At 38.6% G+C, this 27984-nt stretch overlaps 1 protein-coding gene across 2 annotated transcripts in view; it reads left to right on the plus strand.

Moving 5' to 3' along the window:
* Positions 1-27367, plus strand: part of TRAF3 (TNF receptor associated factor 3) — a 69514-nt gene extending 42147 nt beyond the window's left edge. For both annotated transcript variants that reach the window (XM_058806789.1, XM_058806790.1), the window contains 7 exons: positions 447-614; positions 4862-4942; positions 7596-7670; positions 9442-9534; positions 13936-14076; positions 18943-19117; positions 20302-27367. In XM_058806789.1, the coding sequence (XP_058662772.1) occupies positions 447-614; positions 4862-4942; positions 7596-7670; positions 9442-9534; positions 13936-14076; positions 18943-19117; positions 20302-20873 (1305 nt within the window). In that variant the 3' untranslated portion in view covers positions 20874-27367. The remainder of the gene's footprint in view (positions 1-446; positions 615-4861; positions 4943-7595; positions 7671-9441; positions 9535-13935; positions 14077-18942; positions 19118-20301) is intronic.
* The last annotated feature ends 617 nt before the right edge of the window (positions 27368-27984 follow it).

Genomic DNA, 27984 nt, shown 5'->3' on the forward strand with positions numbered 1-27984 from the left:
AGTAATTCAGCAGTTCAGCAGTTGTGTGGTGTGGTTGCACAGCAGTTTGCAGTGAAATGTGTAGATTCTTGCTTTGGGTGAGCAAGCTCAGGTACCTAAACAACTTAAAGCAGCATCTGTGTTTATGTGGAATAATATACCTTTAAAAAGAGTGCTTACTTTTTCTTTAAATAGCCTGTGTAGACTTTTGTGCTGTGTTAGAATGCTTTTGGTGTAGGAGTAGCTCTGCACATCTGTAAGGCAGTGAAATCAGCTGTCCAGGTAAAGGGACTGTACAGTCAGAAATGTATTCCTGAGTAGATTTGTCAGTGTTTGCTCTTGTGTGATGCAGTTCACAAAATAACTCTCCTTACTTTGGTTCTGAAGTTATTGAATGTTGGATGTCTTCAAAGAATGGAAGATGTGCACAAAACTTAATTGGATTGACTTTTTTTTAAATCTTTCAGATGCATTTGAGGACTGACTGTCAGTTTGAAGAACTCCCATGTCCTCGTGCTGATTGCAAAGAAAAAATACTGAGAAAAGATTTGCCAGACCATGTAGAGAAGACCTGTAAATACCGGGAGACAACCTGTAAATACTGTAAAAGCCAAGTCCCAATGATTATGTTGCAGGTGCAGTATTTTCTTGTATATGCATCAAGATTCCCTACATTAATGTAGAATAATAACAACTCTTCTTGTCCTTCTCTGTAGCTGGCAAAAGAACTTTGGCCCCTCAGCCAGAATTAATAATTCAAAAAAGAAAATAGACTGACTTTCAAAACATGTCTTTTTCCTGAGAAAAAATGTGCATTGAATAGGAAATATTTTCTTTATTCTGATGTTCAGATACTGCATTTTAAAAAGTTCAGATCCACTGCCTGTTATTGATACTGAGGTAAATTTTGCTATGCCTTTTAGATTTTGTTACAATTTAGATAATAAATGCAACTACTATAATAACAATCAAATATTGTGCAAGAAAAGCAGAAGCATTGCAGTTGACTGGAAAAATAGCATCTTCTGTGTAATCCTTCTTGGGTACTGTGTGATCTGTTATGGGAGGAAGGGAAGAATGTAAAACCAGTTCTGTCTTATGAGAGGAAGGAAAGAATGTAAAAACAAATTGTACCTTGGCATAACCAGCAGTGGTACATGACAGGCCTAGGATGAGTTACTGCTGTTCTTGGCATCAGAGTAGCTTGTCTGATAGGCAGCATATTGAGGGTTAGAATTACAGAGCAGAGATTGAGAAAGTCATGCTTACATTACACATAGAATTTTAACTTGACTGTGTTTGTGTTATTTCACATGGAAAGATATTATGCCGAATCTATCTTGGTATGAGTTTAATATAATTTTTAAAATTCTGTCTACTTTCTGTATTTTGATGGTTTTGGATCTCACACCTTCTTACTACAGTAAGAGTGATGAAATTTTATTGTCATTTGTGTTCTTGTGTGTTTTTTATTAGGTGAAGTCTGACAATGATGAGAAATGTTTTTTGCTTGGAGATGTTGTTACAAGAAGGCATAGGTAGAAACTTCCCAAGTTCTGGTTTAGATTTGTCTCTCAGTTATTTGAGTGCACACTCACAGGGGCTGGTAGTTCAATAACTGTGCCTTACCTAGAATAAAGTGGTTGAGTCTTGAAAATACACAGAAGAAATTAGGTCTACCCTGCATTTATTCTTGTACATTCTGATACAGAGGTGAAGTGTATTTAGGTATATTAGGGATGCTATTCTCCCAGAATTATGATTAGCTGGGGATTGGCACGAGGCAAAAAGTGATGCTAAAAAATGTGTGATGTCTTAACAGACAAAATCAGTGAGTTTTAACTATGTTTTGCAAACTGGATTGGCTGATATTTTTGGGGCTTTTTCCTAGATTTTTAAAAGTTCAGTGGTTATAGAAGTGCAGATGGGCTTCTTTGTTGTGGCCTGATAAAATGTTATCTCACTATACTTTAGTAATGAGAATGAAAAGCTTAATGACACTGTATGTTTGAATCTTACAATCACAGAATGGTTTGGCTTAGAAGGGACTTTAAAGATCATTCTTGTTCCAGCTCTTCTGCTGTGGGCAGGGAGAGCTTCCACTTGACCAGGTTGCTCAAAACCACATCCAACATGGCCTTGAATGCTTCCAGGGACTAAGCATTCACTATTTCTCTGAAAAATCTGTTCCAGTGCCTCACCACACTCACAGTCTAGAACTTCGTAGTATCTAATTTAAATCTGCCCTCTATCAGCTTAAAGCCCTTCTCCCTTGTCCTATCTCTACATGCCTCCATAAAAAAAGTCCCTCACTTTCTTTCTGTAGGCTCCTTTAGGTACTGTAAGGTTTCTTTTTACTTCTCATTTGAGTTTTGTCACCCCATTGACAAAACTGGATTTTTAGAGATGAGCTTGAGTTTGTCTCTGGGTTTTGTAGCCTAGAATTTTCTCTAATGTAATAATGACTGAAGCTGGCCTCAGTGACTTGAACTGAAAACGGAGGTAGGGGGAGCAGACTGAGAAAAAAGGTATGCAAATGGAAACAAAAATTTTTACTGGAGAGCATGTGGTTCATGTCTTCATAGAATCCCGTGACTGGTGGGGTAGGAAATCCCCGTGGTTGGAGGCAGACTCCAACAAGTTAACAATGTTAGTAGAAAGCTTTTTTAAATTGCATTTGTCTTGCCTGCATGCTCACTTGGTGACTTTGCCTCCTAATGTCCTTTGTTCAAACCATCTAAAAATGTAGGGTTTCTTTTTGTCACAAACCTACCTTTTCCATCCTCTACCTCCTCCTGACAGATAAAGATTGTTAAAATGGAAATCAGTAGTATGAAATGCTCCTGGATTACTGTATTTTTCTGTGTGTAATCCACAAAACTGCTTGGAAGTGCTTGTCCTGTAACACTGATACTTAGACAGCAGTAGTGTGACAGGGATCTGGAAGGACAGCACTGTTTTGTGCCTGGGCTCCTCCCTGAAACCCTGGCCATAAACCAGACCCTGCCAGGACAATCTGGGCTCTGCCCCATGGTCTGAAACACAGCTGAGCTGACTGGGATAATGCTGGGGATGACTCCAGAAATTGTCCCTTGCTCCCTGTCACTGCTCTGGAGCCAGACATGTTTCTCATGTGGCCCTGGCTCTTCTGAGAGCTGTGTTAAAATCCTGCCCTCACCTGTGCTGGGAGCCCTGCATGTGCTGTCACCTGTGGTTTGTGCTGGATTTGGTGTTTGGCTTTATGTGCTCAACTGGGTGAATTGAGACTGGGAGGGAGAGAGTTCTGCCACTGGACTGGGGTTACTCTGGTATCTCCTGAAGTCTCTGGAAAGGTTTGCTGTGGTTTCAGTGAGTGGACACTGGGATGTGGAGCAAGGAGGAAACCAGGAGAGAATGCTGAGAAATGGCATGTTGCCATTTCTTATCATGAACCAAGACTCGGTGTCACAGCCTTTGTCAGATGGTTTGGGTAGGTTAGGGAAGAGGGTTAGGGAATTAAAATTAGGGAATGAACATTAGAAGGGAGTATTACTTGTCTGGGTTTGTAGTTGATAAATAGATAAGGACTTGTGTAGGGCATCAGGCTCCTAAAGCCACGTGGTTGTGTGAGATGTCTCCCTTCAGCACAATTCCAGGTGTGTTCAGAATGAGAGGCCCAGGTCCAGCTCTAGACTCTGAGCAGGAGGGGTGCTTTGTGGCTCCTCTTGTCAGAAGAGCATGGCTGTCACCCTGGCAGGCTGCTCTGAGGAGAGGGGCTGGCACTGCTCCTGCCTGGGTACCCTGGTGGGGATGGACTGAAGGTGGCTCAGGAGCTGTCCCAGCTCTCTGGCTGAGCTGAGGTTCCCTGGTCCCTGTCACTGGGACTGTGCCACAGCCTGAGTGAGTGAGTGTGAGTGGGGAGCATGGCAGGGTAGATGGCTCAGGACAGCATCTGGTGGCCTGCTCTAAAAGGAGGAGATACACAACTTCAGACAGTCCCAGAATTCTGACCAAGGCCTTTCACATCTTGGAGATCAGTTCTCCTTTACTTCTCGGTCTTGTTTCAAAAAATAGACCTGGTTACTGGGCAAAAAGGGCATGCTATTTGTTCTTCCCTTTCTAACAGCCTTATAAATCTAGAGCTTTGTTTCCTTTGCTTTTCTCAAGTACCAGAAATGAAGCAGTGTGTTTCAAGTTGAATGGGACATGTCACTTGACGAGAAACAGATTTTTCATTTTGTTGAGAAGACAGAGAGGAAATGTAAATTCAGTTATCTTGGGCCTGACTTTCTTCCTCACTGGGGTGGTAGGGTTTGATAGCTGTGCTGAGATAACTTGTCATCTGGATTCAGGTTAAAATCCCTGCCCAGCATTATGATGTGTAACAGTGAATCTTAATATCAGGTATTTAGGAATCAAAATTGGAAAAAAATTAGAAGGGAATATCCATACATAGGAAAGAGAATCCCTAAGAGTGGGCAGTGTACATTTCTAATGAACTTTTCCATGCAGTATATACCCTCACTAGAAAGGACATCTCGACTGGTTCTGCTTTCTCTTAAAGATGCCCAATTTTGTGAATAATTGTTGGGGATTAAAACTTTACTTTGACTGCTATTTCATTGTATGAAGTAAAACCAATAAAATGGTAAGAAAATAGATTTGCTTTGCATAGGAAAACAAAAGGAAACCCTTGGTTTTGCTTCAAGATATCAACACCTCCATCAGAAGTATAAAATGATGTTTGAGCAATTGCAGTTCTGTAACTGTGCAACTGGGAATAACATTGAAAAAATTTTGTGGGATTTTTAATTATTGTAGGATGCTTTTCTTTGCAGGTAAGTCCTCTCTTAATTAAAGAGTAAGGTCTGATTTGTGGTTTGTTTGCTTTTTTCCTCTGTAGAAACATGAAGATACAGACTGCCCATGTGTCATGGTTTCATGTCCTCATAAATGTAGTGTTAAAACACTCATGAGGAGCGAGGTAAGAAGTCATGCCCAGTGTTGTGCTGAAAAATTAAATGTCTTTAGTAAGATCTCGCAAGAATTTTGCCAGAAGCCATTTCCTTGTTAAAATGTGAGATCTAAGGAAAAGCTTTTTCTACCACACAGTTAAGTGTGATAACACTCAAATATTTTAAATGATTTCTTGAAAAACTATTTTAAAAGAAACAATTTCTTTATTTTGAGTCATTATTACACTTGGCTTGTCCAAGATTAGCGCATGTCCTCCTTGCTTTTGTTTTTACTAGCTCTCCCTCTGCCCTTCCCTCGTTTCAGCACCACAGAGCAGCATCTTGGGGTAGTTAGCTTATATTAAAATAAAAATACACAATTAAAATTCAGTCCACATTGACAAGAGTTAGTAAAGACGACAAAAATCATACAGATGTGTGATTTCATGGAAAAACTTAAATTGCTATTAAATCTATTAAATTTTAGGGGGAAAATAGTAACAGATACTTAGAGAAATAGTGTAAGATTAAGGTTGAGTACAACACACTAACAGCTGATGCAACAATGCATAAAAGTTCTCCTGATGTGTAGAAGCTTCCAGTAATTAGTATGTAGATGAAAAAAAACTTAAGCCTGACTTTGAAGAGATCCATGTTCTGGTACATGAAAAGATAAAAGTAGCATCTGTCAAAATTGAGGTACTTAATTTTTCCCTTAAAGTAGAACTTACTTGGCCAAGGATAGAGAAGAACTTACTGGAGTCTTCATCACTCAGTAAGCCTCTTTTAGGGAAACTGAAGTTTCTGATCTGAGGATGAGCTTTTCTCTTTCCTCTGCTACTTACTTCCCAAGCTGGATTCATATCATTTTTAGTTGCACTTGTAAATTATTAATTGTGGCAGAGTGCAGAAGGCACATAAGACTCCTGCCAAAGTTTATTGCAGTCTTTTCCTCCAAGATAATGAAATACAAAATATATGATAGATATTGTATTTATTAAGAGAAATTGAGCTGTTAAGAAAAGAGAAGATACTTATACTGGCCAACCCTACCAGTGCTTACTGCCAAGATTAGATCCTGGTTCTGGAGCACTTTGGCTTATTCTTAAAGCCTGATTTCAGCAGTTACTTTCAGAAGAGGTGTGTCTGAGTGCTTGTGAGGGCTGCACCATTAAAGGCTGGGTTGTTACACACAGAGTTAGAATGGGGTTTGAAACCATGGGTAGGAACAGAACTTTAAACAGCCCTTTGCCCTGCATCATCTGTTGCTGTATGTTGCCTATTTTTTTTTCCTAATACTGTGAAAATGTATGTATTTCTTGGTTGCATGATTAGGGACAAGAAGTCTAATGCAGAAAATGGGAAAATGCCTGCCTAACAGTTTGAGAAAATTCTGTAGTGTACAAGTGGATATCTTACTGTAGAATAAAAGGCAATTTTCATGTTTAATTCATAACTCCTTGGCAGACTTCTGGTTTTCAGAAGTTGAAAAACGTGGCATTCTTGTAAAACCTGTTAGACCACATGTCCCTTTCTTACTTCATTTTTTTTCCTCCACTACATGTCTTTTGAAATGATACTGTGAATTTCTACAGGTAGTGTTTAGAACACAATAGTTGTGAATCAGAGATGAGTGACTGATGGCATCTCAGTAAGAGATTTTACAGACTCTCTTGTCTGTTCCAGAGCTACACATTGAGAGCAGTGTTGATTCACCACTTCTTTCCAGGGAGGTGGATGAGCTGAGTCATGTGGGGCTTAAGGTGTGGGAATTTCAGATGAGATTCTGCAGCTCAAAAGAGTGATGCCAGCTGAGGAGCCAAGCTCTGGCTCCTGTCTGCTTTGTGGGAAATACAAACTGCAGACTCTGTTTTTGAAAGGAGAGTGTTTGTTAGGCTGTCCTTTCCAAAAATGTCTCTCTGCTCCAACTCTTAGGCAGTTTGCATCCAGCTGCTGCCGTCTGTGCTGCTGCTGTCCATGTATATGTACATGCTTCTGTGAATTGGTTTACTTTTAAATCAAAAGTGGTCTGTGCTTGTAATAATCCAAGATATTGGACTAAATCTCAATCTGTGAAAAATGCAGGCATTTTACTAATCAGTTTTAATCCCGTGTACTGCATTTTTATAGAAGTTACTTAACAGTACCTATTCTAAAACTCTTTGTCTGTTTCATGCAGTACTTGTTTAGTCTTTTTTGTGTAATTTAACTGTTAAATTTAGGCACAGAGAATTGCATGTTATGTTTTGAAAAGTTGGTTCCTCGTGAAATTAGGATCAGAAAAAAAATGTACTTTACTACAGTGAAACTGATCTTAAGACTTGCTCAGAGCACCAGTAAAAAAAAAATTTCATTTTTTGAGAAAAGATGAGCCATTCACTAAAGTCAAATGAAATCAAATAATTATAGAGTATGTTCTTAAATTGGGTTGCCCATTGGAATAGTCTTTGGTAGAAGTTTCACTGTATATTAAATGTATCACACTGTATACTGTATGGCATGTGTGTGTGGTTTACATATGTGTATATACAGAATTAGCACTTGAGATCAGACTGGAGAAAATATACACATGTGTGTTGTATGTTCTGCAAATGGCACACAATACAAACCTGATAACCTCTGCCCTTTATGTTATCATGCAAAAGTCTTTTTGCCAAAACTCACATTTTTTTCCTATTGCAGTTGAATGCACATTTGTCAGAATGTATTAATGCCCCAAGTACCTGTAGTTTTAAGCGTTATGGCTGCACTTTTCAGGTCAGTATATAACAATTATACTTCCCAATTGATGAAAGTCTGCAAATAGAACCTAATTCTTTGACATTAAAGTTCTGGACTTCTCTAGTTTCAGTTAAGAAAATCATCCAGTTGCACCAAGTGATTATACAGGAGATGTTTGATTTTGCATTTTAAAATAATCAACATGAAAAGCCCACACATTCCTGCAGTGGTTTGTGAGTTCAGTTGTTAGGTGTATCTTGTTGAAATAGGAATATGAACCATTTGAAGAACTTGTTAACTGAGGATAAGAGGAAAGTCTCTTTAGTTCTTCAGATAATAGACTGGTAACTTCAGTTGTTTCTATGAAAGCATTTTCTTCAACTAAGTATGTTTATATTTTCTCTCATTTGTGTGTCTTAATATTTTTAATTGAGGTTACATGTAGGTTAGCACACTTAAAACATGTATTTTTATGTGCATTAATATGTCTGTGTGCACACAGGTGTATAATCAAAGCATGAAATTCATTTTTAAAGAAAAGTTTTAGGTTTTAATCCTGGCAATCCCTGCAATATTAAAAAAATAAAGTAAAACCTGAGAATTTAGTTTCAGTAGCAGTATTCCAGTTTCTTCCAATATTCTGCTTCCCTTACCATAAATCCTGGGGAATTGGGATGCTTATGTAATGAAAATATTGGTCAGGACATTTCAGAAACTGCTGACAGGAAGAAATGGCATTTATCTGATAGAATGATTCCTTTGTTAGCCCATGGCTATTTTAAAGGACAAGGACTCACTGAGGAGCAACACATCTCTATAGATGATATCCTGCAGGTATTTCCAGGTTCTTAAATAATGAGCATTCATCTTTTTAAGTGTTAACAGTAATGCTCTTAGAGGTAGAACTGATCAATGCTGTAAGCCTGCCCACTGTTATGTTGTACGTATTGCCATTCATTTTATGTATGTATATGTGTGCATATATGTACATATATCCACATATATATTTTTAGTACTTTATATAGAGTACATACCTTGAGGATCATTGAAACCCTTTCAGTTGCTTTGCAGCACTATCTACCATCAAAGCTAATATTCTCTGCATTGCAAAGCACTTACTGAAGTAGGTGTAAGCAGCACAATACAAATGAAGTAAGTAATGTGGTCTGCATCTTATGTACTCTGTATATAATCTATGTGTGTTCTGTAAACTATATAGTGATTATTTGTAACAGCACTTATAGGTTGTGCAGAGGCAGCATATCTGAGTATCACAGAACAATCATGGTAACATCTTAACGTGACAAAATAGGCATTGTAATAACTCTCAAAGCTGGCAGTTTCCAGTGATAAATTTATCTTAAATATTTGTCTTTAATATTCAGCTGAAGGAAAATGTAATGCTTATGAAGCTGTTCATGAAATGGAACGGAAGTTTTAAATTACAGTCAGTGGAATTGGAAGATTTTATATGGCTCAAGGGTTTTACTGTGCTTTGTTTGGTTCTAAGCTACACAAAAGGCTCTAAAATACAACTCATTTTGTAAAACTTGTTCATCTTTATTGTTTCTGAGTTATCAAGGACACTGGATGGACATACATAGCAGTTGTATAAAACACTTGCTATATTAAATGTATTCCTGATTTTTGTAAATTCCCACGTAGATTTCCCTCCTCTCTACAGTTCTGCAACAAGCACCTGTGAACCAAAATATGTAGTGTTGGTTCGATGTCTTTATATACTCTTTCTTTGTAGGTTTAAAAGAAGTGGAATTGGCTAAAATGTATAAATTCTTTGTTGTCACAGGGAACAAACCAACAAATTAAAGCACATGAAGCCAGCTCAGCAGTGCAGCATGTTAACTTATTGAAAGAGTGGAGCAATGCTCTAGAAAATAAGGTATATCTTCTACTCACTTCTAATTTTCATTGACTTCTTTAAATCATACAGAAGTACTGGAAGAAAAGCTTTTTTCTGTTTTACAGCTGTTCAACATTACAGCTAAAGCACTGGTAGGCTTCAAAAGCTATCAAGCCATTTAGCATATCTTTGTGCCTTTGTTATATAATAAAATGCTGTGAGAAACTTGGCTTTGCAACTCCATGGACAATTTTCCTCATTGATAACTTCATTAAAACACTTCCTTCAGATAAATAAACAGTCCAGTGTTATATTTCCTCTCTGAGCTGCCTTCTTACAGAACAGAGAGTTCAGAAAGCCATGGCAGCACTATGAGCTGTATCTTTGCTACCTCATCATTTTTCCTGACATAACTTCAGAAGTGTGTAATAAACTGGTTATTTATTTTATTTATTTTTGTTCTTGCTCTCCAAACTTAAAGACCTGCACAGGTTAATTAAATTAAATACATTGTAACTCATGGGCATGATGATGTCTGCTTTAGTGCTAGACCAGCATGAAGTTCATGTTGCAATGTTTCCTTGGGACTCCAGGTTTTAAATTGTTTGGGATTTGGGAGATGCTGGGAGTTGTATCAGCTATGATCTTGTGAATAAGCTTGAATGACTTAACCACATGTTCTGCAAATAAAATTCAAGCCTTTGATTTAAAAAATGCAAAATTTCAGAACAAATTGCTGTTTTCTTAAATCCTTTAGACAAAGTCTTACGTAGGCATCAAACTGATGTTTCTGTATTTTGAAGGGAAAGAAGATCCCAGAATTACCAAAGTATTCTACAAATGCAGGCACAAGAGTGAGAAGCCCCCTTCAGACTTTTCTCAAATGAGTTCACAGGTAGCAATTCCAGTGTAAGCTCAGTGGCACTTGGGATATGATTTCTGTCATCTCAGAGCAGATCATAAGCAAACAGTCTAAAAAGCACATGCCCTTCTTGGCCTACAGAGATCTCTTCTGCCTGGGTCTCCAGCAAGGTCATGCAGTTGCAGGAATTGTAGTTTTAAAGCAGACAATTAACTGAAACAGTGTAATATGTTTTTTGCCCTCTGCATGGTTGTTCCTGAACTGCTTGGTTTTGAACTTGAAGCCTCTTAAAGAAGCCATTGAACCTGGCAGAGTTCTAATACAGATTTTTTTAGATACAATTTTTCTATGTGTATAAGCAGGTCTTAGTTTGAGGATCCATAACATTACTTAAGTTTGCTTTTGCATTGAAACTTTGTCAATGTAGGAATTTACATTTTTCAGTTTTGGGAGATACAGATTCATATCCTTAGTTCGTTTTTCATTAGTCTGAAAATTATACAATTTATTTCACATCATAGGAAAAAACCCACTTTCCCTGTGACTTGCAGAATAGATCATGTTTTGCCTTTTCTCAGTGTCCTGAGGGGTGCTTTGTCATTTAAAAAATGCCCAGTGGTTCTATGTTTGTCTCTTACAGACATTAGAGATGATACACTTCGCTACTGTTTTATGCTCGACTTTTGTTTCAACTTTCATTTAGGACAAAACTGCTTATCATCATATGTCCATTTTTTTTCTTTTTACTTCCTGCTTTATAGACTTCTTCCTATTCATAATAAAGAGTTGAATCACTGGAAATCCCAAGCCAGTGCCAAGTTACCAGAATAGCTAACCACATGTCATATGTCAGTGACTTTATTCTAGGGAAGGGTAACAAAATGATTTGTAACTTCATTGCTGTGCTCTTCTTTGAGGAAAAAATTAATCAATGCACTGAAGAACGACAGTGCCAAGTCACACTGGCTGATGGTTATCTCAGAAATCTTAGCCCTGCTGAAGCCAGTGGAAGTTTTCTTAGTTTGTATAGGGTCAAGATTTCATTTGGGGTTGTCTCTGTGGAGGGCTTCTCTCCTCCCAGTCACCACATTTTTTAACAGTGCAGGTGGAGTAGGCAAACTAGAAGTCTTCAGAGCTGCAAAGCTTGTGCTAAGTTAGGAGTTTGGTATTGAATGGTGCTGCTGGCAAAGAGTAGTGAGAGAAGGTCAGATGTAAAATCTTGAATCAAAACTTTGTGGGGGGAATTAAAATTCAGTGCTTTTTTCCCCTCTGTGATGATGTAGAATTGCAGACTGAACTCCCACAGTTTTGTAATGTTGGAAATAATTAGTTGAAAGTAATTTTGTGGCTTCATCACATTCTTACAGAAAACTGGTATAAACTGTTTTGTTTTTTTTATATGAGACTTAAGTATGGAACCTGTTTGAATACAGTTTCTTGTGGCATATGGTTTTTTCCATTCTTCTTTAGTAAGCAGCAGTAAGCAACAGCTTAATTTGCAAAATTGCTGAATAAGAGCATGCTTTTTCCTAGGAATATTTCACATATACCAGCTAAGTAAAGGAAGCTGATGCAATGTGTAATTGGATGCTGTGTTTCCTTCACCCTTTTTTAAACTGAAGTTCCAAAGATGTTGAAACAATAGTTAGGAAACTATTTAGTGTTAAATTTTTTTATTATTATTCACAAATCACAGCCAAACTACAATTGCTGACTTAGCAATGACAGTTCTGTCTGATTAAGGACTGCAGGACATAATTCTGCTTTTCTTGTATTCCGTAAAGCTGCATGGAAAAATCTCAGTACAAAACAGCCCCACGTTTTATAACTTGTACAAAAATGGAAATGCAATGCTTAGTGACCCAGCCCATAGGTGCCTTGTGATTGGGAGGCCTGGGGAGGAAACAGTGAGAAAAGGGAAATGTAAAGATCACAATTAACTAAAGAACTCTGATTCTCTGATTCATTACGGAAATGGAGGATGCAAAAAAATGAAGTGTCCACCCAGCAGATCTTATATATCTGGGAGACAGAGGTACTGGTTTAAATTTAATTTTTTTCTGGTACCTAGGCATTCCTTCAGTCTCAGTATTGCGTCTCTCTATGCACTGACAAACTTAGCTTTGTCTCATTTCTGTTGAGTTTCTTTTGCCAGTTTTTCCATGGATAAAGTGCAGAACCAACTTGTGTGTGTGTGTGCACAGGTACTGCATTGTACTATATTGAAAAGTAGATACCCACACATGTATTATGGTATCTCTGTATTTTTGGGCCCCACCTGAAGAACTTGTTGAATGCCTGTGGACTTTGACAGTCCTTTGTCTAGTTTAGGTTCAGAGATTTGAGATGAATTACCTTTTCAAACAGGCTGAGTTCTGCTAGGAATGCAGTGACACATAAGGGATTTGGTGATGGTGTCAGATTAGAGGGCAGTTAGGGGGATGGAATTCTACAGTGGCACCCACATCAGAGGTGGAGGTAGCTTAACCTCAAACTAGCAGCTGTAATAGAGGCCAGGAGCAGATTTTTTTAGACCATGAAACATCCAAGTAATTGGTCTTGATGTGAAACATTCATCAAGACTTTTTTGGGTCTGAAACGATGCTCTGTCATATCCATTTGAAGATCTATCTGTGGAATAGTCAGGGCATGTCCAAACATCATCTTGTGCCAAGTGTTTGTTTTCTGCATTTTTGCTGCTGAATGATCTTGCCTGGGGGAAAACTGCATTTCTCCAAAAAGCAATGCACCACCACCAAGCAGCCCCTTTCTCCAAACCACATTAATGAACAAGCACTAAGCAGTATGACAGAAAATATTTACTGTATTACTTTCATCCCCAAGGAGATATATAATAATGATATTCTTTTAACAAGGCTCATGTTTTAAAAACAGAATGAGTCACTAATGAATAAATTCATAAAATGTCAGTACAGAGAATGTAATCCACAGCCTGTAGTTCTTTGGTCTTTTCTACTAGTAGGCACCATTGGATTGTCCTTCAAATACATGGATCCCTTCTACAGTCATTCATTTCAAGAGTTTTCATCGCCATCACATTCTTTTAAGCCAAGTCAGTCCCATGTAGATGTTTTTCCTTAAATTTGCTATAGGTTAGGACAGATTGGAGTAGGTGAAGAAGATTAGTGTTCCCTGATCCAGCCAGCTCAGCTTGTCTCTGGTGTCCCTTCTGTGCAGGGCTCGAGTTCTTAACACCAATTCAGAGTGAATTAAGTTGTTTCTTCCAAACTCCAAGCAACTCCCAAGTCAGTTGGTGGGAACCAGGAAACCAAGCTAAACAACAACTGAATAAAGAAAATGTTACATTTAGACACAAATTCTTTGCTGGTTTTGTGTCCCATCTGCACTTTCTTAAGCCAAAGCTGTACCAATGTCATACATTGGAAGTGCAAAATTAGCTATCAGAAGGTTGGGTTTTATTTATTTATTTGCAGTACATGGAGAGAGATTTTATTAGGATCTTATCCCTTTCATGTGTTTAAGATAGTTTTAAAATAACATAGCTATTTTAGTATTTTGATAAACTTTGGCAGGAGTAATTGTAGAATTTTTTCCAGGTGGCCTTGCTCCAGAATGAAAGTTTGGAAAAGAACAAGAGTATACAAACTTTACATAATCAGATTTGTAGCTTTGAAATAGAAATTGAAAGACAGAAGGAAATGCTGCGGAATAATGAATCTAAAATACTTCATTTACAGGTAAGAAATACAGACTCTCCCCATTAAAGCAGAAATGGCAGTAGCTTCTGTTTTGTGCCTTTACACTTGTGAAGTGAGGTGGTATAATTAAAAAGTGGGGGGAGATATTTAACATTATTAGAGAGCCATTCTGTTATTTTTTTCTGGTTTGTTGTGTAAACCACTGCAATTGCCTAGCCTATGTTAAAACAAAACAAAAAAAAAAAGTTTAAAAAGGGAAAATATTGAAAACAAAATAGAAATCTTATATGAAGAATAATCTTTTTTTTACTTTAAAAAACTGCTTAAGGAAGTCCCACTGAAGGACAAGATTAGCACCTTAAAATTGTTGAATATTACATACATTCGTTTTCTACTTGCTGGTATTAAAAATAAATACAAATCATGAGTGAGAACAGTTTGGTATGGATTTAATTCAAACATAGCATAATGCATTTGAATACACTTTTTAAAAATCCAGATTACTGTTACCCTTCTGAGGAAAATTTATCTAGTTATTCCTTTGCTGATAGGTCTGAGTTTCATGTTCTGTGTTTTGAATGACCTGGCCACAAGCCAGCATGAAACTAGGAATCCTAAGGATGCCCTAGCATAGTGGTTAGCCCAAGCTGAAATTCCTTGCTCTGTATTCAAAGCTGACTTGCAATTGGGTGCTGGGAATTTGTATTAGCTTGCATGACACTAACCACAATAAGGGAAACCTCAGGAGGTATTTAGCAAGCAATTGTGGAGGTATCATTTACACATTAATGTAGTATCTGCTGCTAGAATATCAGATACTTGTTGTAGCATTCACCTTAAAGGAATGGAAATAAAATTATCTTTTTCACTTACTATCCACTTCACATACAAACTGCAAACGTTGATAACTCAAGAAAGATAAAGGCATCCAAACCAGTGTGTGGCTAAAAGGGTTCAGAGGGTGGCACATTCAGGAGCTCAGGGCCTGGAGACCCTTGATGATGGTTTATAAGGAAACCTTCAAATTTAGCAACTGCAACATTTTTCCTTATAGCAGTAATTTCTTTCCATGACCTGCCCACTTAGTAACCAGCCCAGCCTGCCTTAGTCATTGTTCCTTGTCTGATGATAGTCTGGGATATGGCTGCCTGCCTGCAATATTGCATTCTGACACTGGGGAGCTAATCCTTGTATGTACTGATATTGCTGATTGAATCTACCAGGAGGTAAGTTAATTTGTAAGCCTGAAGTTCTTACACATGCTGTCTCAATGGCCAGCAGTGAGAGTGGAAATGGAAAAAAGATAGATCTGAGTTTTTCATTATTGTCTTAAATGACAGATTGCAATATCTTTTTCCTTGAGCTGTAAGTGTTAGCAAAATCAATTTTCGAATGATTGGTTTAGGAAAAAAGAAAACCCCAAACCACTACAAAGCAGCAAATTCCAACAAGTGGCTTTATGGTGGTAATAAGTACTGGAAAAAATGTTTTGATATTTTTTCTCTTTTTTTTCCCCCTCCTGTTCTTTACTTCCTCTTGCCAGCTATTTCAATTTAGTTATTTTAAGCCAAACTGTATTTCAATGCTATTTCAACCTGTTTCCTTCCACTTAGCAGAATTTCCTGGTTCAGTCTGATCGTTAAGGATATCCTGGAAACATGCCTCAATTTGTTTTTTCCTGGACAACATGATCAGCCTCCTTCAGTTGCCCACCAGGAGTGGAAGGAATTAGTTACCTTTTGTGAGCCGTTCTTTCCCTGGGTTGTGTTGAGCAGCTGTGGTTACCTGGGAGCCACAGATACTGCACTAGCCAGTTCAGCTCTGAGCAAGGGGTATTTGTTTAGTCCCCCAAAACCTACAAATGCTCCTGATGTCTAGTACAGCTCCAGTATTGGCTGTCAGGTGACCTTTTTGGCTGGGGAGTGACAGCAGTATCACTGAGCATCATCTGCACTGTGAGGCATCTGACACAGCCAGTGTAAATGCATCAAGGGAGTCTGGGCACTGGCAGGAGCCTCAGCCTAGAGATTTTTTGTTTTCAGATGAGTTTTCTCTATATTGGTCTCAAGGGAAAGTGTTTTTACCAAGGGTGTGTGATACTTTTTTTGGCTGCTGTCATGTGGAGAGGAACTTTCACATGCAGTGTCCAGTCTTCATATGGAAATGGAAGCCTGTGAGTAATCCCTTTGTAAGCAGGGTGGAGAAGTGAGGTACTGAGGGACAAAAGAAACTGGCCTCATGAACATAAAATGATTTGATGAGTAGTACCTTCCTTCAGAGGAGAAGGACACGTGATTTCTTTTCCAAGTCAAGCAGTACCTTTTCTAGTCTGTTCTTTAGCTTTTCAGTTTCGCCCTATCAGTTGCAATGGAAAGGTCATTACAGCTCGTCAGTTCTTTGTGACATTTTCTGAAATTCTTTTAGTAAGTATAGTGCTAAAATTCTGGAAGTTGGTAGAAATACTAAACAAAACCCTATATGAAAATCAACATCAAAAGGAGCTCACAAAGATTTGCCAAGCACATAACTTGGGATTAATGATCCAGAGAGGTCAGTTGCTAGAATGAAAAGTGCATGCAGAAAATTGATATCTACTTGAAAATTTATGAGTACAGTGTGAGACATCTGTGTGCTTTCTAATGGAATAATTAGAGTGAAAATCTCCACTGCTGCATTAAATTCAGATTTAGTACATCAGTATCTTCCAGCAGGAGGGAGGTTGACTCCCTGTGGGGTAAAAAGATAGAGATCCCACTGCTTTTAAAAAATTAAATAGAAGTCTTTTTTCTGATTATATCTCTTCAATTCCCATGTCAAGGTGCAGTAGATAAAAATGCTACACATTTGCCAATGTGAAACAGAAGCAGCTAAACCAGAATTAGTTATGTATGTACAAAGGTGGAATGTTGCACAGGTTGATGGAGAGAAGTGGGTCCCTAATAACAGTTTTGGGTAAACTTCTCCCAGAAGAATAGCTTACAATTGTTCTGCATGTTTAGCACTTTCCCTTTCATATAAAAATGTGATTATTTCTTTTGTTTGATGCTGTGTTAGTCCAAAGAGGTGCAAACTGTGAGGCACTGTGCAAACTCCAGCCACGTTACTGTTCTTGCCTTGGAAAGTTCATGTTTGGTATGAGTAAAGGAAAAATATCAGACTTGGGCATATTTTGAGTTACTTTTGCATGTTAACTGTGAACTAGTGGCCAAGTCCTTTGGTTCTGCTCTCACAACATGCAGTCAGGCCATGCTGTGGTATGTTTCCTTATTTATATGGCTAACAGCCCTTCCCTGCTCTACTGTCTGATTACCATCAGCCCCGGTTTGAGGGTGTGACTGGGCTGGTAGGTGGTGTTTCATAAGTCCAGGCAAGCTGCTTCATATATTTACTGGGCCCGTACCCCTGGCATTTGTGATCTAGTGCACAGCTTTCCTTCACAGAGACCTAATTCTGGATGTGAGAGATACATAACTCGTTTTAAAACAGGAGCATAGAAATAAATAGTTAATCCTGAAATATGTTACATTGCTCAGTTGTTTTGAGACAAAAAAATAAGACTCCTAGAACCTGATGTTGCTAGCTGGCTCATCAAACTGACTACCTTCAATTAATGGTTACAGACTTTCAGTATAACTGAAACCACGTGATTAAAAGCAAATGGCTCAAAGGGCAGAAGGGTTTTCCCCATCAGTGGGGAACACTGAACACATGGCCAGCCAGAAGGCAAATGCAAAAGAAATTTATTTTCTTGTTTTGTACTCAACTGCCACTTTACTGTTGTGAAGAAATGAAAAATCATTTTTACCTTTGTTGGCTCTATATGATGATAAACTCTAAAGCTATAAAGTTAGATTTGGAATTTAACTGTAGGTGGTAGCAAAAGTAGTTTCTTCTCTCAGATACTTTGTTATCATTTGAACTTCACAACTGATTATAGGGTTCTGGCTAAAATTCCTGCTAGTCCAAATTAGCTGTGATAATGTCAAGTGCTGTGTATTTCTTGCATCAGATTTGAGGTAGACTGGGAAATGTGTTCTTTATATTTTATTATACTGAGGTGATTGCAATGTCCCTCTTTAAGAGAATACTGGCCTTTCAGTCTATTTCTTTCTTGAGTGTTATATTTCATGCCTTTCCAAAACCAGCTGAGCTATTTTTTTGTTTGTTTTCTTAAAAAGACTCAACAGAAAATACCTTCAAAATGCATGAGTTACTGAGTTTAGGAAGTAAGAGTGGGAATTTTAAAGGTACTTAAGGGGACAGAAGTGATCATTTTGCTTACATTCTTGAGGGCTTCTGATATGGTTGTGGGCACATAATAACTTAGGCTTTGATTACTGATTTATGTGAGCTGGGAGCTTGCACATGTGTGTACTCATGTTCCATGGGTGCAAGAACAATGATGTTTTCCTGGAGGCATAAGTTATTTTGCTGTAAACCAATATAAACCTGTGCACATGGGCAGCCATTTGATCCACACCACGGGAAGCTGTGCCCATATTTTGTTGCTTAAGTACTGTCACATGAAACCCAACAGGTATTAGCCCATAATACCAATGTAGAGAAATTCAGAAAATTGCTCTTATATTGAAAGGTTTAAAAAAAACTCAAAAAATCAAACCACCTTAGACAAGGGGTACATGCTGACAAGTCCCTTTTTTAAAATAAGGCTATTGCTAATTCTGATAGTGCTCTACCTATGGAGCACTAAATATTTTTTAAGTGTTTCATAAATACCTGGGCTATTCCTTTAAATTTTCAAGGTTTGTGTTATTAAAATACTAGACAAAAGCAAAAAGTGTTTATATTGGAATTCAGTCTTACTACCAACATATAATCTTTGTTTAATTTGCATAAATGAATGTCTTTGTGTTATTTTAACTCATATGCTATTATTTTGTAAAGCGAGTGATAGACAGTCAAGCAGAGAAACTCAAAGAACTGGACAAAGAAATCCGTCCCTTCCGACAGAACTGGGAGGAGGCTGACAGCATGAAGAGCAGCGTGGAATCCCTCCAGAACAGAGTGACTGAGCTGGAAAGTGTTGATAAAACTGCAGGGCAAGGAGCTCGGAATACAAGTGAGTGTGAACACAATGGGCTGCGGTGCTGTTGAGAGGAAAACGGTGTCCCTTGAGTGGCACTGCCATTGTGACTTTATATGGAAACATCAATAATGATGATTCTCCTGATTTTTGAGTAGGAGATTGTGTATTTCATTTGTTATTGGTGTGGCATTGCTTTTCTTAGGCTTGTTTTATTGACTCTTGTCTTGACTGCATTGTTAGCTCATTATAAACAGTTTCTCAATTGATCTTTGATAGCTACTAGCTTTCAGCAACTTCTTTAAATATAGTCTTCTTTAAATATAGTCTATAGTATTGACATTTTTTACTACTCTTCTCCCTTGTGAATGGATCAGTATGGTTATCCACCTGAAACCACCCATCCTGATTCTGTTAGACAGGTGTATTTGATCCTAAGAAAACTGAGATCTGCTTAAGAATGAGGTTATTATACTTCTGAATAAAGACTGGAATTCAGCAGGACAATGTAGATGATATGCAAGTGTTTAAATGTTTGTGACAAAGAACATTTAAGTAGACCTATATAAGATAAACCTGCCTTATGAATTCGTCTGCTTCTCAGTATTGTGTGTTGGCCAATTTTACCAGTAACGAAACAAAAGAGTAACATGAAAGGGAAAGGGGACACAGAAAACATAGCTCTCCCTCCAAACTAAATAAACGACCACATAATACAGATCTAAGCTTGAATTTTTTGGTTTTTTAATGAAGAACTTTACATTGTAACAGCACTGTGCTTCTGAGACAAATAGTGTCTAAAAAGAATGTTTTGAGTGATCAGGAATGCTTCTGAATTTCAGAGGGATTACATAGGATGTGTAACTGCTTCCAAGGTCTTACCTGCTAAATAGAAATTTGCAGTTAATGCTACCAAGTCTCCTTTCAAAAAATGGAAGCCTCTAGTTATACTGTTTAGTGACCAGGAAAAATCTGTTAGGTGATTTGAATATTTGACTTTTACTGCATGTACAATTAACACCCACATTTGTAAAAATCCCAACTAACCTAGATGCCAGCCAGCAAATTAGAGCCTGTAGAAATTGCTTTATCAGTGGCCAAATGCACTTTGGTTCTCAGGGAGGAAAGCATTTTCATACACAGTAGCAGCACTGGTGGTTGGTTTTTAGAGTCTTTAGTAAGCAGCAGGTTTCTCACCCCATCCTTTGTGTTTCTGCCAGGCCTGCTGGAGACCCAGCTGAGCAGGCACGATCAGATGCTGAGCGTTCACGACATCCGGCTGGCTGACATGGACCTGCGCTTCCAGGTCCTGGAAACCGCGAGTTACAACGGCGTGTTGATTTGGAAAATCCGAGACTATAAACGTCGGAAGCAAGAAGCAGTCATGGGGAAGACTCTGTCCCTGTACAGCCAACCCTTTTACACTGGATACTTTGGCTACAAGATGTGTGCCAGGGTTTATCTGAACGGGGATGGCATGGGAAAGGGGACGCACTTGTCTCTGTTTTTTGTCATCATGCGTGGAGAATACGATGCTTTGCTTCCTTGGCCCTTCAAACAGAAAGTGACTCTCATGCTCATGGATCAGGGACCGTCTCGGCGCCACTTGGGAGATGCTTTCAAGCCAGATCCGAACAGCAGCAGCTTCAAGAAGCCAACTGGAGAAATGAACATTGCATCTGGCTGCCCAGTGTTTGTTGCTCAAACTGTTCTAGAGAATGGAACGTATATTAAAGATGATACTATTTTTATTAAAGTCATAGTGGATACATCGGATCTACCAGACCCCTGACATACGCTGGGGGAGGCGGATTAAAACAGAAGGCAACTCCGTTTGGGGGTTTTATATCAGTTTGTCTTCAATCAGAGGTCCTAAAGCTCACAGAACCACCTTGTGGAACAGATGGAAGAGTTTGAAGGCATAACTGCATAGGGTCCAATTGCGAAAGTAGCAACACATTAAGAAATCATACCATGGTATATTTTTTAATAGAACTAGCAACACTTGAGCTCTGACGAATCACTTATCCCTCATCAGGATAGTGATTATGGTCAGAGAGGATTTTTTTTAACTTATTAATTATCTAGTCAATTGGAGGTGAAAAGACATATACAGTATGTGCTGAATCAATTACTGACTTTCATTTCTTTTAAGCTAGAATACAAGAAAAACCCTTCACGTGTGGGCTAGCTGGAAATTGTCAGCATGTTAAAAGAAGATGAAGTAATGTTGAAATTATGATATTCTTTGAAAAACTGAGGTGCAATCTTGTCTGAAATATAGTATCTTGTCTTTTTAAGGCCTCATCTGGTCTCTGTTTTAATAATTACTTTGTCAGAAGATCTTGGAAAAGTATCCATGTCTTCTCAAAAGTATCTGAATCAAAATCATATTTTTATTTAAAGTTCTATTGTTACAGAAAACATTTTATTTTAAAACTGTTGATAGACTGATATTTCTTGGAAGAAAAAATAGAAGATATCAAACACTGGTTATCACTTGTGATAGGAAAAAAAACTATTCAATTCTGTTATTTCTCTTTAGAAATGTAAACCTACAATATATGTCGTAGTTAATGACACTATTTCAAAATTAAGGAAAAATCACTCATGGATGCTGTGCATCATTATCAGATTTATAATTGTTTTCACCCTAAAATAGGGCATTTGTTGAACTTTGGAGTTCTAAACGGAATCCTGTACATTTTTTAAAGTTCTGCCCCATGCTTTCCAATCAAGCTATATATGTTGCACATTATGCTGTCAGCAGTATATAGTATTTTCAGTATTGGGGAGGAGGATTAGTGCTGAAAAAGCCTCTATGTTTGTTCTGTACTAGCAGCCATTGCTTCAAGACAAACCAGCAATGTCTTAATACAGTGATGGTGGCTTGCATGCATACATGTGCCTTAGATGTGCTGTGCTGCTTATAAACCATAGCTTTTTATTCAGATTAATTCTGATATCTGAAATGGTAGTTTGATTGGACTTCAGGCATAATGTTTAGCCTTGTCTTCAGAGCCCTTAGGTACCTTGCAATGTACGAAACAGAAGCCAAAGCCCACTCCTTTGGCTCCTGCAGCTTCTATGACTTGGCCATGGTGGAATCCATCCCACTGAGGTGCCAAAACGTTATGCTCAGTGCTCCTATGGAGCTTGGACTGGACAGTCTCCATGGCCACTGTGAGGGCAGGCGACATTTCTCCTCTAATGCCTGTGGCTGTAAGGTGGCATCACTTGAAACTAATCCATCTGAGAACTCTGGGGCTGTGAATATGGATGCTCGTGGCAGCTTCTCGTAGCAGACAAGCATCCTAATGGGGAATGCATGGGCTTCTTTCTTGTAACAGCCTCAACTGTAGTGAAAAGCATTTGCTAGCCCTGAAACATGCTGATTGCAACCTGCTGTGTTCATCTGCTTCTATTTAATAGCCTGTGACAAGCAACTCCAGAGACACAGCCTGACTGTGGTGCTCTTGAAAGTCCTGCTTAAGCAGAGCACGCTTGCACCACTGTGTTTTCAGCCTTCATGGGCTTGAAAAAAACTGTTGCATCTCAGCCTTTAATGTCAGGCTGTATCTGCTTTTTTGAGGCATAGTCACAATTTTTGTCTAAGGTGCAGTTGAATTCATGCCTTTGTATTTCAGCTTGTCTTTGCCGTTGTCTTTTTTGGCTGTGCCTTCACACACAGTGCCTGCAAGAAGTATTTATGGATATACAATGCATGCTAAGTGGTCTTCATGGGTTTTCCAGGCACCTGCTAGAATACTGCCTGCTGCTGACTGTCCTGACTGTCAGCAGCAACTTGTCTTCCTTTTCTTGCCTTCCATTGTCCGGGTACTGTACTCCCTCTATGGTACATGGCTGTCAACAGGTGCAAGCTCAAATATGGAGGCACGTGCTAGCAGTTAATTTCTAGCACGGAAGGAGGATGTTCTGCACAAGAGATAAATATCTATAGATATACCTGCATCTATATCTCTAGATATCATTGTATGGCACTTGCAGTTTTATGCAGGCTGCATAAGTAAACCCATCACTTACGCTTTAGGGCGAAGGTTCGCTCGACTTGTGTCATTTTAATAATTGTGAATGTAGGCAGCTGAGCTTTTGTGTTTGTGCATCACAGAATTTTACTGAAAACAGGATTCCCAAGTGGAAATGTCCAAAGGACTCTCCTCCCATTGCTAATGCATGTCTTGTAAAATTAAATGAAACCGTTTGGCGATCACAAAACAATTTATATCCTGTTTCAATCTGGGACTTGGAGGAGATTTTGAGTATAAGCAGGGCCCGGCATATTCTGCAGATTTGTGACTACAATTTCCAACTTCTGTGACAGAATTGCGCTTCTAAATCCAAGCTCTTTAAAAGAGGAGGAAAAAAAGCATTTCCAGCCTTGGTGATTGAAAGAGGACTTTGAAACATGTGAATGTGTAAACCAATAGGGAAGTCTTCCTGAGTCTGCACACAGCCTAAACTAGTAGCTTTAAGAGATCTGAATATCTCGTCTTGGTGGGATATTGACTCAGAAACTTCAGAGAGAAGTTTAAATATGAACACTGCTAACTATCTAAATGCCGATCACTGTAGCAGAAACATCAGTCACTGTTGTATTTCACAGATCTCTATGCTGCTTTCCACATCTCCCAAGTGCCAAAAGCACCAGCTGCCAGAATCTTCAGCTTCACTTGGGCAGCTTTTATAATGCAGTAATGTGCTATCGATATAAAAATATTTTTGCATATGTGCTTTTTATCACAGTTAATAAAACGGAGGCCTACTGCACTTATTTTTTAAAACTACATGAAGCTGCCAGAGAATTTCCAGTTTGCCAACCCTGCGTACTGTGAAATCCAGGATCTTGCTACACAAATGTAGACACCGCCTGCTGTGGAATACCTGAAGCCTTGACTGTAACACCCCTTTCTCCACAGAACTCACAGGCCATCTCTGCAGAGTTCTTACTGTGTACATAGAAATCGGTTTCCTCTGCTTTCCAGCAAGGAGTATGTAGCATTTTGTGAAAACAAGGCCACTGTATATTCTCTAAGTTGAAAGGAAAAGATACCTGGTGCTTTACTCAACACTTTTAAGTTATTTAACTGTTTCTCTCATCGCTGAAATGCCCTTTATCCTTTTTCTCTTTGTTCCTGACTGAGATATCCGAAGTTTTCTAGGGACTGTCTGTTTAAAGTGATTCGTGGGACAGCACCCTGCCCCCATGTGTACTCTTGAATCCTGGCAAACTCCTGGGAGCTGCCACTATTGCAAGGGGGTCCCAGAGTATTTGCATTACTTTGAACAGAGTTTGTTCAGTGGAACCATATTGTCCTCTACTAAGTAGTAATTCTTAGCAGCACACAGCTGAAGTCTCTTGCTGGTGTTCTTTCTTCACGGTGATGCTCCAAGTTATGTAAAAACCTCTTCCGTTTCCAGCTTCCTCTAGGGAGATTCCAGTGTGTGACAATCTGGATGTTGCCCTTTGTGTACACTCTTCAGCACAGAATGAGTGCACCTGTTAGCTAGAAAGTCTTGAATCCTAAGCAGGATGAAACTATTTGGGTGTTTAAAGACCAACCTGCAATTATGATGCATGACCATGTCTGCATTGCTTCTCTGAGCGAATTAATTGGGGTCTTGTTTCAGTTACTGTCTACACGGTACACCTTCAACTGCTGACTTACAATATGCAATGTTGATTTCAGCCTTGTACTGTAAATGTTGTTCTTCACAAAGAGAATGTGCAATAGGAAAAGGGAATGGTGGGTGGCGTATTTTTGATGGAAAAAACACGCTAGATTTTTTAAAACATGAAAAAAAATGAAATGCAGTTGATTTCCTTTTCTTGTGGTGTTTTCTACTTGGAAAAGGAAAGATGAAGATATGTGCCTGTTTCTGTGCCTGGTGAATTTCTCAAATGCAAAGGTAATAGAGATTTGTGTTAGCTGGGATTTAAGTGTTGAACCCATGAATGTTAGGCTGCGGTTGCATGGCTTCTGTTTCCTCAGCTTGCCACAATTACGGCTTGCTGAACTGGAGTTTAAAAGCTACCACCTGTTTGTATTTGTATTCCATCACCTGGGATCGGCATTTCACCAACAGTGCAAGGTATCTGTTGATATTTTGTTCAGTTTTTAAAGCACTGGTGCTTTTTGGTCCAAGACAGAGAAGCGTGTAGGGAGTGACAAGGAAAGCTGCCTGCACTGCAGAAGAGTGAAAACATGACTGCAGTATTGATGCCTTTGATATGATTTAACTATGCAAATATACAGATAGGTGAGGGGGAAAATTCTTGGGTTGCATACCTAATCTTTTAGATTTTGCTCTGTAAATTACTTGTATGTGTGTAGGTACATACATATACACACAGACATGCGTGCACATAAATATGCAAAGTCTTTTCTTTATGTAGAAGTGATGAAACAAAACCCTTTCCTCCAAGTTATACTTGATCACTTGGTGCAAATATAACTTGTTGCTGCTAAAGGAGGACCTTGGCTAAGGGCAAACTTTGATTCATGTCTTTCAGGTTTGAAGACCTGTATGTAGCAAACACTTTGTTTAGCTTTTCTGAAGACTCTGAATTGTAATTTAGGATACATGTTCTTCCTCATGCTCTGATAATTTGGAGATTCCTGTATTTTAAATAACTATAGTGATGGGCAACTTTTTGACTGCAAATAATTTCCTCTAATTTGGAACAGAAAATGATAAAAAGCATCTGGACCTCTTCCCTGGAACTTCTGTCCTGTTCAGTCAATACCTTGATACTCTGGTTGACCTAGAAGTCAAAGCTACTGCAATAAAACTGATTGGTTTGGCAGTTTAATCTGAGTTTTTAATATTGTGTACAGTGTATAGCAAGTGCTGTTTCTCCTTTTTGGAACAAGGAAATCAAGGATGAGATATGATTTGCCCAGAGTCACAAAAGGAATCTCCTGGAGCCGGAACTGAATTAGAGGTTCCAGTTCCCTAGTGGTTATCTGTGAATCATGAGGTTTTACTCTTTTAATACATTTATCCCTTAAAGGAACTGGAAAATAAGTTGACATACCCTGAAGACCCACGTCAGGACAGTAAGGGCTAGAATTAAACATACAAGCTGTCGTGATTTGGGGTTGTACACGTGTGGTGGCCCAGACGTGCGGAGGGAAGGCCAGCACAGCATGTCCGTGTCAGTAACAGCAGCAAACTGTGTCCTGCTCTGTCTGTTCAGAATTGTCCAACAAAACCAGTCTCGTTTGATGCTCCTCTTACCTAAAGAGGGAGAATACCATTGTACAGTGAAGTGGGTTCATCTTTGTTCTACCAGTCAGTGTGACTGACCATTTCTTCCTTATGGGGCTTTCTTCCTTTTTCTGTAAACCAAAATCTGGAGGGCTTAATTGTTCTTTCTTGCCTCTTAATCCAGGCCTTTGCAGAGAAGCACCAGATAGGAAGGTTGTGGAAAACTTTGGACTGCTAATTCAGGGACATCCTCTTAAGATTTAGAAGAGTAGAATTCTACAATGCATAAGGGATCTGACTATTCCCGTTTCTCTTCTAATATATGGTCAAGACTGCAGCTTCTGTCTTCCATTTCATGATCTCAGCGTAGATATTAGGCTTTGTTTTTTCATTATTTCCCTTCCAAGTTAGGATTAGTTCCTTAGGGTTCAAATAAGTTCTGAATTTCACAGAGAAGCACCTGAACCAAAACCTTGGATTCAAACATCCCAGACTTGATGTGGAATTCAAATCTGGATCCCAACTCTGTGGCTTACTAACCTACCCATTCAGGGAAGGGTTTGTTGTCTCTATGTGGTGTTTGTGTTTTTGGTCCTTTGGAACTAAGCTTTTAATTTGGTTGCCAGTTCTGCAAGGACTTTTTAACTTCTTAGCAATGCCGGTGTTCACACGCTCCATTGCTGGCAGTGCGATGCGTAGTGATAAAATTTGACTCTGTCTAAGGGTTACTGAGATAAACCAGCATTACCATTCGTAAAGGTCATTTTCTTGCATAGTGTTCCGAGCTTTGTATTTGAATCTAGCTCGCACCTGAAAGGACACATCTTCCAACTATGACCTGCATCACTGGCAGAGAGTTGTATAATCTGTACTTGTGGAATGGGAAGGTACAAGCTTCCATCGTTGCTGATGCGTCGTGTAATCCACCTGTTTTGTTTTTCTTATCGCTGTTGTTCGGTTAATACTTCTTTTTTTTCAGTTTTTTAGAAAAAAAAAAAGGGGAAGTTCAGGATTTTTTCTACAAGGTATAAAACTCCAATGAATTAGTGGTGACTAGAGAGCTGTGAAAAATACCCCATTAGGAGATGATGGGCTAAATGTAGGTCCATTTCTCTTAGACAAGTAGGATAACCTTTTAAGATGCATGGAACAACATAAAAATCGGGAAAACTAAAGCTGACATTTGTTTCCAAGAAATTCTGTGAGAACTATCTATGGAAAAGACATCAGTGATTGAGAATAATGTACAAATTAATGTGTTTGAAACTTGTGTATCCATTTCTTTAATCTCATACTCTTCAGTGAACGGTACACTTGTGTTCAGTTTTATGATCAAAAACAAAGACCAAAGAAGGCCAGCCTCATTTGATTGTGTATATTCTGCCTGTCTTAATTATCAATAGCTGTAAGGATACAGTGCAAGTGATCTGGTAACCAGTGGTTCTCGTCCTTTTCTTATAGGGGGAAAAACAATTTTAAAATGTATAATTTATTGCTCAGCAATAACCATGTTGTTAAAATAATAATAAAACAAAAGAAATTAGCAACATGTCTTAATTTCCCAATAGCATTATTATATGTTGTATTTCAGTTTACTGTATATTGTGTTTTTGTATTTATTTGTGTTTGGAGGTCTTGCTATGTCTTTTTGTGTTTAAATGCTAATAAACAAG

Source organism: Ammospiza caudacuta, chromosome 6 (genome assembly GCF_027887145.1).
Source record: "Ammospiza caudacuta isolate bAmmCau1 chromosome 6, bAmmCau1.pri, whole genome shotgun sequence".
Taxonomy (NCBI): domain Eukaryota; kingdom Metazoa; phylum Chordata; class Aves; order Passeriformes; family Passerellidae; genus Ammospiza; species Ammospiza caudacuta.